Below are 13,545 nucleotides of genomic sequence, written 5' to 3' on the forward strand. Positions count from 1 at the left end.
TCTCCATCTCCAAAGCACCGTCAAGATCACCATCGTCACCGGCTTGACACCCTGATCTCCATCGAAGCATCGTTTTCGTCTCGCCAACTATTGCTTCTACGACTATCGCTACCGCTTAGTGATAAAGTAAAGCAATTACATGGCGATTGCATTTCATACAATAAAGCGACAACCATAAGGCTCCTACCAGTTGCCGATAACTTTTACAAAACATGATCATCTCATACAACAGTTTATATATCATCACGTCTTGACCATATCACATCACAGCAAGCCCTGCAAAAACAAGTTAGACGTCCTCTACTTTGTTGTTGCAAGTTTTACGTGGCTGCTACGGGCTTAGCAAGAACCGTTCTTACCTACGCATCAAAACCACAACGATTTTTCGTCAAGTGTGCTATTTTAACCTTCAACAAGGACCCGGCGTAGCCACACTCGATTCAACTAAAGATGGAGAAACAGACACCCACTAGCACCTGTGTGCGAAGCACGTCGGTAGAACCAGTCTCATGAACGCAGTCATGTAATGTCGGTCTAGGCCGCTTCATCCAACAATACCGCCGAATCAAAGTATGACATGCTGGTAAGCAGTATGACTATTATCGCCCACAACTCTTTGTGTTCTACTTGTGCATATAACATCTACGCATAGACCTGGCTCAGATGCCACTGTTGGGGAACGCATAGATCTAGGAGAAGCATAGCAACGAGCGGGGAGAGTGTGTCCACGTACCCTCATAGACCGAAAGCGGAAGCGTTATATCAGCGCGGTTGATGTAGTCGTACGTCTTCACGATCCGATCGATCCTAGCACCGAACGTACGGCACCTCCGTGTTCAGCACACGTTCAGCTCGATGACGTCCCTCGTACTCTTGATCCAGTTGAGGCTGAGGGAGAGTTCCGTCAGCACGACGGCGTGGCGACGGTGATGATGAAGTTACCGGCGCAGGGCTTCGCCTAAGCACTACGACGATATGACCGAGGTGTGTAACTGTGGAGGGGGTCACCGCACACGGCTAAGAGATTGTCTATTTTCCTTTGGGATGCCCCCTTGGCCACGTATATAAAGGAGGGAGGCGGAGGAGGCCGGCCTAGGAGGGGAGAGAGGGAAGGAGTAGGAGAGGGAGAAGGAAAGAGAGGGGGGCGCCGCCCCCTCCCTAATCCAATTCGTACTTGCCATGGGGCGCGCGGCCACCCCTTGAGGCCCTTCTCTCCTTTCCCGTATGGCCCATTAAGGCCCACTATTTCCCCCAGCGAATTCCCGTAACTCTCCGGTACTCCGAAAAATACCCGAATCACTCGGAACCTTTCCGATGTCCGAATATAGCCTTCCAATATATCGATCTTTACCTCTCGACCATTTCAAGACTCCTCGTCATGTCCGTGATCTCATCTGGGACTCCGAACAAACTTCGGTCATCAAATCACATAACTCATAATACAAATCGTCATCGAACGTTAAGCGTGCGGATCCTACGGGTTCGAGAACTATGTAGACATGACCGAGACACATCTCCGGTCAATAACCGATAGCAGAACCTGGATGCTCATATTGGCTCCTACATATTCTACGAAGATCTTTATCGGTCAAACCGCATAACAGCATACGTTGTTCCCTTTGTCAGGCACGTCCTCACCATCAGCCTCGACACCGCCCGCGTCGCTCTCCTCCTCCGGCTTCGCCGCCATCTGCTGCTGTTGCTACTTGTCGCTGCCCATACACAACCCATACACCAGCCAGATACGAGTTGGACATAGTCTATACATTAGACAGACACAAGCCAGACAATTGCCATATATTACCCAGATAATGGTCATGCATGACATGGCCTCCGCCCTTTTCCGCCCGCACAGGCTCGCGACCGCGCGTCCGTCCGGCTCCAAGCAGCCTCCTGCCTGCGGCCCGCGTCCGCACCGCTGCACTCCGGCGCCGCTCCCCCCCCCCCCCCCCCCCCCCCCCGCTCGCTTAACATTTTTGAAATATTTGTTCAACATTTAACACGAAGAGTTGGTAGCCGCGATGGCTAGCCGAGCTCGCTCCCTTGGTGGAGTTCCAAGGTTTGATCTCTCGTTCTCCCAATTGTTCCTCCTTTTTTCTTAATATAGTGCGGAAAATGGGCCGGACTGACTATTGTATCCCGTCAGCAAGACATCCCTACAGTCTCGCTCAAGGCGAGATATAGTCGCCGCACGACCCTATGTCTCAGATTCAGTGAGATACACAAACACACAATAGCCTCATTTTCTGTTTTGTTTTCTTTCACATTTTTTGTTTTGTTTTTTTGCTTCTTTTATATTTCAAAATATTCTAGATAAATATATTACAAAAATCATTGTAAATAAAACATTAAAAAAATGTTGACCAAGCATATGAAAAGTGTTAAATATATATAGAGACAATGTCTATCACATATACAAAAAATGTATAAAAAATAAAATGTGTATGAAACAATGTAATCATGTATTTAAAAAAGTTAATCAAGCATTTTCAAAAGATGTTGAAGAAGTGTTTAAAAATGTTAAGCAAGCATTTGGAAAATGTTAATTGTGTATAGATTTTTTTGCCATGTATTAAAAAATGATAAAAAATCTGCATGTATATAAAAAATTATATCAAGAATTTAGAAAACTGTTGAAATATTATTTGAAAAATGTAAATGTGTATAGAATAAATGTTAACTATGTATTAAAATGATGAAATTTTATTGATCATTTATAGGCTGCGTCCACGGGGACCTTTTTCCCCTTAATCACTGTTTGATAACCGGAGTGGGGAAGAACGGTGGTGCCGTATGATACGGGGCTACCGCGTGTATGCACATATCTGTACCGGCTCTGCCCACAAATAGAAATATGAAAAGTAGCATTGATGTGCGCTAGTGGGGAATCCAGACTCCGTGGGAAGGCCTTAATCCTATTGATTTTGACATTCTACTTTACGTCCCATGTTACTAAATTCTATTTCAGTATTTTTACCTTTATCCTCGCTACCCCCGTTTTCACCATTTTACTACTACGCCGGATTTCCTACAAATTGCAGGCATGGCTATTTAAAAAGTAAATGTGGATGTCTGGGTAGTGCACCCACTAGATTAATTACACATGTAATCCGCCAACACTAAATGCAAATTTGCAACACACTTATCTATATATTAAATGAGGGCATATCCTAGCATGATATGGTCAGTCTTATTAATGCTTTAACAAATATACCAATCTTAGAAAATCAATTTTAGCAGAAAAAATTAGCCCGCGAGCATTCAATATGGTTACCGGATATCGCAAGGCCATCCATAAGATTTAAGATCTTATCCAACAAACTAAATCTACATGTAGATTTGTTGGATGGAGAGATCTGGTATTTAAGTGTGCTCACCACCATAGCCCATATAAAAAACCATGTGGTGTAGAAGTCTTGCATAACCAAAGATTGATCAACACACCTGCCTAGTGTTAACATCTTCCACAAGAAAGATGGCTAGTTCTAAAGTAATGTGGGTGTTCTGCCTCCTAGCTTTACTGGCTTTCACTTCTTGTTCTTATCATGTACGAGCAGAAGATCATGCCACTAAGGAGAAAAATGAGGTGATGGAGTATTGCAAGAGGTACATATTCAAAAATTACGGCGATCAGTTTCCTGACCCCCACAGGAAATGTTGCCAAACAGTAAGAGAATCAAGACACATCCATGCTATACGCCAGAAATTCACGCACGCGGATTTGCATAAGATCAGTCTAGCCAAGTGGGCTCATGTTACATATTGGTGTGGCAACAGATTGCACACAGGGACTAATTGCGCAGGTGTGTTAATATGATATATATATATATTAGCATTTTGATGTAATTTCCAAGCTTATCTTCATGAAATTAATTACTTACGAGGAACACAATCTCATATGTAGGTTTCATCCTCCAGAACACTAAACGTAAGGCCGGTCCGGTCAAATAAGGAAAGGAGTGTTATAATATGGAGCACTTAGTCTAAGGCAGTCATATCGAACAAAGGAAGGGATGCTATGATATTGATGCTTTATCATAGGACCTCTGCAATAATGTATCTTACTTTTAATTTTATGACTAATAAAAGGACTGCCCGCATGTTCTCTTTGTGTTTAGTATGATATTTAGTTGTCCATTGACATACATGGCCTCAAGCAATGACTTTCACTTCTGATAAAATAGACTGCTGAATTAAATCCAAAGTCTTGTAAACAAACATAGCTTGTTCTATTCCTAATAATCACTATAATAAACACTAATAAATAATTTGTGTTTGTCGAATGGCATGGTCTTTGCCGAGCATTTTATGGGATATTGGTAGACCACCTATTTGTCGAGAACCACACTCGGTAAAAGCAAGCACTTGATAGTCTTTAGTTCGTCGAGAGCTATGAGAAAAATACCCGGCAACCCCAAAACACTCGGCCAATGCAACTTTTGATGAGAGCTCGTAACATGGTACTCGACAACTAGGAGCCATGTGGCACAGCCGTCCAAGGTTGAAGGCTCTGTGACACTAATGCGTCCCCAGACACGAGGCTATGATTTGCCGGCAATTTGGGACCACTTAACCGGCGCCTTCAGTGTCAGTTGGTGTTTCCTACGCCCACGCAGTTGACAGTATGGGCCGGCCCACCACAAGGCGAGGCGGACCGCGCATCTTCGTATGCTTTTGTTGACCGGTTGACAGTTGACCAGTTGGCCGGTCAACCATTGACTTTTCAATTAAAAAACAAAAAAAATTCAAAAATGTTCATGGATTTTGGAAAAATAAACTAAAAAAATAAAAAAACCACAAATTTGAAAAAAAAACACTCCTAAATTTTGAAAAAAGTCCACGAATTGGAAAAAAATCATCGATGCATATGATCGCTAGCTTTTCCTCGAAAGAAATTTTGATAGTTAGCTTCGAAGAGTGACACAATTTTGAGGGCCTAGCTTAAAATTCTGATCGCTAGCTTCGTTTGTGTTTTAGCACTGATCGCTAGGTTCTTTTTTTCTTTCTTTTAGATACCGATCGCTAGCTTTGTGCTAACCGGTAGCCTACTAGCACAGACGAGCGGTTGAACATATAGGCCAGCCCACCCTGGTAGGAGTGCAGGACATGCGGACGAGCTGGTTTATTTGTTTTGGGTTTTAACAAATCAAACAAACAATGAGGAAGTGAGGTGACGCTGACATCTCTACTCCTAAGGGAGCAGTTGGTAGTCTCGCTTTCAGGTTTTTTTTAGTCCCACCTCCCACGGTTTATTTTGGTACCTCCTCCCACCTCTGACTAAGACATCACAAACCGAAAAAACCTCCTCCTGAGGCCCGAACCCGCACCTATCCACATGCGACCCTCAAAAGACGTACGAAGGTTAACCTGCGACAAAAAAAACCTACGACGGTCAACCAGCGACGAGTCCTGTTCTCGAGCGAGGCCTCCCTTCGTGGCCGCCCTACATCCCTGCGCCGCCGCGCTTCAGTCGCTGCCCTCCATCCTCGCCGTCCTCCATCCTGGTCGAGGTCGCCGCCCCGCTTCACTCGCCGTCCTCCATCCGCGTCGATCCTGGACAAGGTCGCCGCGGCCCTCCATCACTTCGCCGCCGCGCTGAACACCTCGACGATCCGGCGCGGGTCCTGGATCAGGTCGCCGCCGCCCTCCATCACTTCGCCGCCGCGCTGAACTCCTCGCCCTTGATCCAGGATATCCGGCACCGATCCTGGACGAGGATAAGCGGACACGTCCAGGATCCGGCCAGAACACGTCCTGGATCCGAAAAATAGGTATACAAACCATCTCATACGTCAATCGCATCTCATACATCTCAAATGCCATACAATCGCATCTCATACATCTCACAGCCCATACATCCATCGCATGTCATACAGCCATGGCAAGTGCTTTCACAGGGATGGATCCGCCTGCGAGATTGATTTCTGTTCTACACAGTTTAGGTTTTTTTCCATGTTAAAACTAGACTCAAGTACACATGTTTACAGATGGCAATTGGCAAAAAAATTACCAAGGGGTATCCTGCATCCTGCACTTGTATAACTATGGCAAGAAAGAAAACACAAACCATACAGGACCCTAGAGTATGTTTCCACTTGTGCTGAGATGTAGAAGATGTAGATGAAAGTGCCATTGCAGTATTTATGTAGAATAAAATACAATTGCAGTATATGCTAGCAACAGGTTGCAGTATATATGTAGAACAATAACCCTTCCAGAATGTCATCAAATAACTACCATTTCTGTCTTCATGATTTTTGCCATTCAATAGTTGCATATGGGGAATTCAAAAAGCACGGTTGGCGAACATCAACCTGAAGATGACGTAACTACAGGTATGATGCACTCTACCATGTTTTCGTTTAGTTGCGAGACCTGAATATATGACAGTATGCATAATGTCTTCCAGGTCTTACAAGCGGGAGAAGTGATGCAGAACACAATGCGAGCATCATACCCGTAGCTGAAATTGTTGATAACGTCTACTCGACGGAATCAGGTATAATACTGTCCGGAGATTGGTTATAAATGTTGCTTCACGTCCATTTCTGAAAGTGGCAGAATGCATTATGTGTTGCAGTCCTTACGGGCGGGATAAATGTTGGAGACTACAATGCAAACTTCATACCCTTACATGCAGGTATAAGACTGTGTCAAGATTATTGCTGCTAATGTTTCGTGCATACCGTATATTTTGTTGATTGCTAAGATGTAGGGCGGGAACCTTCAAACGACGGGATTCCGCCGTATTCTGAGAATAATAAGGATGGTACGACTAAGCTACGAGATGATACTCAAGGTATTCACAGGCATGCTTATACAGCTTCCAAATCGACATCTCCCAGATGAGCTTAATGGGCTTTGTGGTTTTTACGCTTAACGTAATGCAGATGACAAAACTTCCGAGCAGCATGCAACAGTAGCTATATTTAATGAAGAAAAAAAACGTTGGCGAAACAAGGGAGTAGTTCAACGCACAGAGGCGTGAATCTTATCGGAAGAAAAAAGAGGAGGATATGGTCAGGTTACAAGAGTATAATCAGCCATCCCTTTCAAAGACTGGTAAGTATTTAAGCTTGATTTTGCTGACTACTCTTGGTTTTTTCTGACTACCTATAGTATGCAAATTAATCGTTATAGTAACCTGACTTCATAGATGTTCCCCGTGTTGGTTTCATAGATGTTGTATCAACATCGATACTTTTTTTGTTCTCTAACTCTCATACCTATTGTAAAAATGGTAGACCATAGGGATCTTATCAACGCGTGGAGGCGGGCATCTTATCGCACTAAGAAGTCAGATGGTTTTATAAACCATCTAGACGATGGGCCGATTGTTCACCGCCGTACCCAACCATAACTCATCGTAAGGTGGCCACCAAGCAATTAGACCAGGATGTCGTGAAGAAGTTAGTAGACATACTCAAAGAAAACCCGTACTCCCAGCAATTTAGGAGTTTGGGTGCACACAAGGACAACCTCGATGATTATAGGATAGACCTAAACACCGATAAGAGGCTTGACCAAAGAAGATATAATAGACCATTGTCATCTGAGGTCGCTGCAATTTGGGTTGAGGGCAACGACCTAGCAAAAAGGTTTGACCGGAGGATAACACTTTGTGGTAACAACAACGAAAGGCATAGTATACGTGTGACCTCCGGAGCATATGACCCGTTGTCTTATCCCCTATTCTATCCAAGGGGGGAGCTAGGTTGGCATCCAAAGCTACTTAAACGTAATGTAATGGAGGAGGTTGTACTACATTCTCAACTGGTCCATGATGATGATGAGGATGCAGGTATGCCGTCTGCGTCCCATTTTGCTACAAATAATATCTTATTTCTCGAATATATCCTCATTTTGATGGTACTCAATCATGTGCAAAGGGCAACAGCAGGTTGTGCGTCTCTGTCAGAGACTACTACTGTTACATGCTGCAGACACGGCCTGGAATCTTCAATCCCATACTCTGTGGAGCACGCCTCTTGCAGCAATGGGCGGTCGACATGTACGTCAAGATTGAAAGTTGACGGTTGAGGTGGTACAGGAAAAACCAGACGCAGATTCGTGCCGACTTGTATAAAGGAGTTGTTGATGCAATCACATCGGGGGAGACGCGAGCAAGCGCTGTTGGGGTAAGAATAGTGCTCCCTGGAACATACCCTGGTGGCAACCGCGACATGAAGAAGAGGCATATGGATGCCATGCCAATTGTCCATACATACGGGAAGCCTGACATCTTCTTGACCATGACTTGCAATCCTAAATGGGAAGAGATAACGAATGAGTTGCTGTCTGGTCAGACGGCGCAAGACCGACCTGATATTGTGGCTCGCGTGTTCTACGGCAAGCTAGAGGCTATGAAGGACATGTTGTTCAAGAAGCATATCCTGGGTGTTGTTGTCGCATATGTATACGTAGTCGAGTTCCAAAAAAGGGGCCTCCCCCACGCACATTTTTTGTTGATCATGGACTCTAAATATAAGCTTATCATCCCGGAGCAGTATGACCGACTCATTTCCACAGAGCTCCCAGACAAGCATAAGTATCCGGAATTGTATGCTATGGTGGTAAAACATATGATGCACGGACCATGCGGTGCTCTCAACCCGAAAAATGTTTGCATGCAAGAAAACAGATGCAAGTGCAGATACCCACGGCCGTTCAATGAAAACACATCACAGGGGAAGGACTCGTACCCAATTTATCGGCGTAGAGACGATGGAAGGCATGCTAAGGTCCGAGGGAAGATGTTGGACAACAGATGGGTTGTGCCTTATAACCCATACCTGCTGCGGATGTTCAATTGCCACATCAACGTTGAGGTCTGCTCCAGCATAAAGGCCGTCAAATATCTTTACAAGTACATTTACAAGGGCCATGATAAGGCTTCTTTCAGCATCGACCATCCCGACGCCGATGGTAACATTGATGAGATCAAGAGATACGTTGATGCAAGGTGGATCACCCCTCCGGAGGCTATGTGGAGGATATTTGGCTTTCCACTTTGCGCCAATTACCCACCTGTCTTGCAGTTGCCTCTTCATCTCCCGAATATGCACAGGGTCGCATTCAATGCGCAGGTTGACTTGAAGAATGTTGTCGCCTCCGAAAATAATTCAAAATCCATGTTAACGGAGTATTTCAAGGCTAACCAGGAACACCCTCGGGCTAGGCATATATTGTACAAGGATTTTCCCGGAAGCTTCACGTGGCAGAAGAAAAAGAAGTTTTGGAAGCCGCGGGTCGAGCGTTTTCAAATAGGTCGCATCGTGTCTGCCAATCCTGCCAAGGGTGACCGATACTACCTGCGTGTGTTGCTAAACCATGTTACGGGCAAAACATCCTTCGACGACTTGCTCACCGTGGACGGCGTTCTATGTGGGAGCTTTAGAGAAGCTGCTGAAAGGTTGGGACTCATCGAGGCAGACAACACGCTCGACAACTGTCTTACTGAGGCTGAGCAGTGGGAGATGCCATGTTCTCTTAGGAGGCTCTTCGCAACCATCTTGGTGCACTGCGAGCCAAGCGACGTGTGTGGTTTATGGGATAGGCACCTCGATCCTATGTTAGATGACTATCGTCGATCACGCACGTCCCCTATCGAGGTGGAGCAGATGGTGTTGCTTGACATTAGGGGTATGTTGCAGTCCATGGGTAAAGACATTGTTGATTTCGCTCTTCCAAGCATAGATGATGCGTTTGACCCAACCGAGGGTGAGGCAAGAGAGGTCATCGAGGAATCAACTGTTGAGTTTGACGTGGATGATACTAAATTGGCATCTTCCCTGAACTTGGAGCAGAGGGCCGCATACGACGAGATACTAGCGGCTGTTGAACGCGGTGATGGGGGTGTATTCTTTGTTGATGGCCCTGGAGGTACAGGGAAGACCTTTCTATACAGGGCGATGCTTGCCAAGGTGAGGAGCGATGGCAATATTGGTATCGCTACCGCGACGTCGGGCGTCGCCGCTTCTATCATGCCTGGCGGCAGGACTGCCCACTCGAGGTTCAAGATCCCATTGAGTTGCGATGATGGAGCCTCGTGCAGCTTCACGAAGCAGAGTGGGACCGCCAAGCTGCTTAGGATGGCCTCATTGATAATATGGGACGAGACCAGCATGACGAAACGACAAGCGGTCGAGGCATTGGACAATAGCATGCGCGACATCATGGGAATACGCGACCGACCCTTTGGAGGAAAGACTGTTGTTTTGTGCGGGGACTTTAGGCAGGTGCTTCCGGTCGTCAGAAGGAGGTCGCGGGGCCAGATAATTGATGCAACCCTACGAAGTTCTCATCTATGGAAGGGTATGCGGCAGCTTCGGCTCATCACCAACATGAGGGCTCATAATGACACGTGGTTTGCAAATTACTTGCTAAGGGTCGGCAATGGCACTGAGGAAGTCGACGATCAAGGCAACATACTACTCCCTGAAGACATTTGTCTGCCGTCTACAGGCAAGGTTGACGACCTGGAGAAGCTTATTCACCACGTGTTTCCGAGTCTAGATGACAACATGTCTGATTCAAATTACATGACATCTCGAGCAATCCTTTCCACGACAAACGACAATGTCGACAAGATAAACATCCGCATGATAGAGCGTTTTCAGGGAGATGAAGTAATATACCATAGCTTTGACAGTGCGGAGGACGACCCATATGGCTACTACGCTCAGGAGTTTCTGAATGGATTGACTCCTAACGGTCTTACTCCGCATGTACTCAAGCTAAAGCTGAACTGCCCTGTCATACTTCTAAGGAACATTGATCCAGCAAATGGATTGTGTAACGGCACTAGGCTTGTTGTTCGAGGTTTTGAGAGGAACACCATTGATGCAGAAATCGTGATTGGACAACACGCTGGCAGGAGGGTCTTCCTTCCTCGAATACCTCTCTGCCCATCTGAAAACGACATGTTTCCGTTCAAGTTTAAGAGGAAGCAATTTCCTATAAGGCTTAGCTTTGCTATGACCATTAACAAGGCCCAAGGGCAGACAATCCCGATTGTTGGTGTCTACCTACCCAATCCCGTGTTCTCTCATGGTCAACTCTATGTTGCTTTGTCTCGAGCCACCGCAAAGAGAAACATAAAGATACTCATTCAGAAGGAGAAGCCGAAGGAGAAGTCCAACAAGCAAAAGGACAATCCAAATAAGCGAAAAAGACCGACCGTGTAATTACTAACCTCGATGAAGAACATCGTCTACAAGGAAGTCCTTACAGGCTGAAGTCCGGTCTTAATAGACCGGCAGGTTATGTAATGACACAACATTTACTCTTGTGATGGTCAAGATTTATTGTAATTCGTTTTTTTACATATATCTTTTTTATTTGGTATTTTGATAGTTGGAGGTATACTCCATTTAGTTGAGCTACTAACTGCATTTCAATAATCAGCCGTCATGTTGGCACCATTATCGCTGTTATATCTTTTCTAGTATCGCAATGTTTCTGGCAGTGTACATGTCACCCACCGTAGTATTTCATGTGTAATATGTGATTCAGATATAATGATTGGCCTGAAAAATACCTGGAACATGCAATGAAACTTTTGTGTTACGGCAAGTGATCATATCCATTGTTATTATTTTGATATTTTGATAATATGGTTGAATGTAAATTTATTGGCGTCCTTATTATCCCTGTATTATTCTGATAGGTCAGAAGTATAGGATTATGATTGGTCTGAATTATAAGACCAACACACGCAGAAGGGAAGTTTGTGTAGCTTTTCAAGATATATTTTGCATATGTACATCTAATAAATAATAAAATGGTAGCCTGCGTACTTGCAAATATGTTCAAATGCCCGTGCGACTCTGGAGAATGTGACAATGCACGTGTCTGATCGCTGAAGTGTGCAATCTTTGGAAAAAAGATTGATTACTTGTACTTTCACGCGTCTGAACTAATTATTTATCAGTTCAGTTCAAGTTTCATTTTTATTTTTTGCATTGGTTCATGTACCTTCATGAGTTTACTGCGGATCTGAAAGAGTTCTAACCTAAAAAATTGTACAAGGCTGCATTAATCTAGGACCTGGCGAGGATTGGTTCAGAGAGCAAGCATCGTTCTGCAGTATCTTAAGGACGCTGGTTGGGCTGAGGGTGGTCGACTTATAGGTTGCACCCAGCCAAGACGATTGGCTGTGCAGGTATCAACTGTTTAAATGTTCATCAAAATGTGTATCCTTCTCTAGATGCCATGTAATACTAGGTTTCTCTTTTTACCTTCTGATCAGAGCATGCACCAGATTATTCTTTTGGGTACGTCCCTAGCAACTAGCATGGCGAGTAAGGATCTTAGCTAATTATCTAGAGCAAGCTTCTGTATTACTTATGGATATTCTGGTGCAACATGAATCAAACCCGGGCAACATGAATCTAAGAAATAAATTATTAGAGATAGATAACTCCTAAAAGATAAGCTTGGAGGACTTTCGCAGAGCTCCCAGCCACGAAGATTTATCCAGCTTCCCCTTTGTGACCTAGCCGTTTGTGACAGGGTTGCCATGTGGTAGTGGCCATAGTGCCCAAAAGTGTGTCTGTAACAGGAGACTTCATCCTGCAAAATTATTCATGTGCTCCGGCAGTGATTTCTGACATCCTATACGGAGCAGTCAGCTGATAGAACCATATCTGTACTAATTAGAAGATGGTAGCTCAACATTTTGTTTACTGCATTGGTATTACTAATTTCCATATGTTTGAATTTTTTTACAAGGTAGGGGTTGCGTTCTATTTTACATTTGTTGTCAATGTATTTTTTATGTAATACTATGTCACTACTATATAACACTGATTTTTAGCGTAGATATCCATGAAGCCAGCCTCATGACACTTGACGAAACACGTGCGTACGTCAATGGTGTTGTTCAAGCTAGGAACAATGGAGGCTAGAAGTATCTGTGTACACAAGTGCACAATTTGTCTTAGATATAAAAATGTATGAACGCTTTGCATGCAACATTTTGTTGCCAATTGTCACATTATGAAGTGTTCGCTTATGTCTTGGAGGTTTAATAATATGTGATATTCAATAAAAAAAATATTTAACAGTGTCGTCATATTTCGTAGCCATATACTGTGAAGTTCAGAACTATATATTTGACTAATATATATTTGATGACCAAACTGTCAATAATGGACTTCAAATGGTAACCTGTCTACTCTCATTTGAGCTACACGTATGAATCTCTTTCAGTGTAGGTTCAAATTTTTTAATATACAGTGCAGCGCAAAAAGGAATATACGTTTACCTTGACAGATGCTATCGCATGCTATCATGCATTATGACATTCCAAAGATAATATAATTAATTTTGTACATGGAATCAAGGATTGCCGTATGCCCGTGCGTTGTGTTTCTTTCTACACACGGAAACAATAGTTCTTCAAGTGGCGTGGGCTTTTTGATCATGGTGAGGAGGACAAAAACAGAAGAAGAAAAAACGTTGTGTTTCTTTATATTTCTCGGACGCCCGTGTTTGACATATATTTGGGAAATAAATTAATTGTTTCTTTCTATATATCTGGAG

The 13,545-nt window shown here is 44.1% G+C and overlaps 1 protein-coding gene and 1 long non-coding RNA gene across 2 annotated transcripts; both read left to right on the top strand.

Annotated features, from left to right (window-relative positions):
* Nucleotides 1-3,398: 3,398 nt before the first annotated feature.
* On the top strand, nucleotides 3,399-4,117 carry LOC120975341 (uncharacterized). The gene is made up of 2 exons (XR_005771122.3): nucleotides 3,399-3,803; nucleotides 3,905-4,117. It is a non-coding gene; the product is annotated as an uncharacterized lncRNA (long non-coding RNA).
* A 4,636-nt stretch (nucleotides 4,118-8,753) lies between these two features.
* On the top strand, nucleotides 8,754-11,186 carry LOC109768355 (uncharacterized). The gene has a single exon (XM_020327089.3). The coding sequence runs from the start codon at nucleotides 8,754-8,756 to the stop codon at nucleotides 11,184-11,186; it is 2,433 nt and encodes an 810-aa protein (XP_020182678.3).
* Nucleotides 11,187-13,545: the final 2,359 nt, after the last annotated feature.

This window comes from Aegilops tauschii, chromosome 3 (genome assembly GCF_002575655.3).
Source record: "Aegilops tauschii subsp. strangulata cultivar AL8/78 chromosome 3, Aet v6.0, whole genome shotgun sequence".
Classification (NCBI taxonomy): domain Eukaryota; kingdom Viridiplantae; phylum Streptophyta; class Magnoliopsida; order Poales; family Poaceae; genus Aegilops; species Aegilops tauschii.

Bases quoted from the DNA above. Each gene is read 5' to 3' on its own strand.
- LOC109768355 (XM_020327089.3), top strand. From the start codon at position 8,754: ATGTTGGACAACAGATGGGTTGTGCCTTATAACCCATACCTGCTGCGG.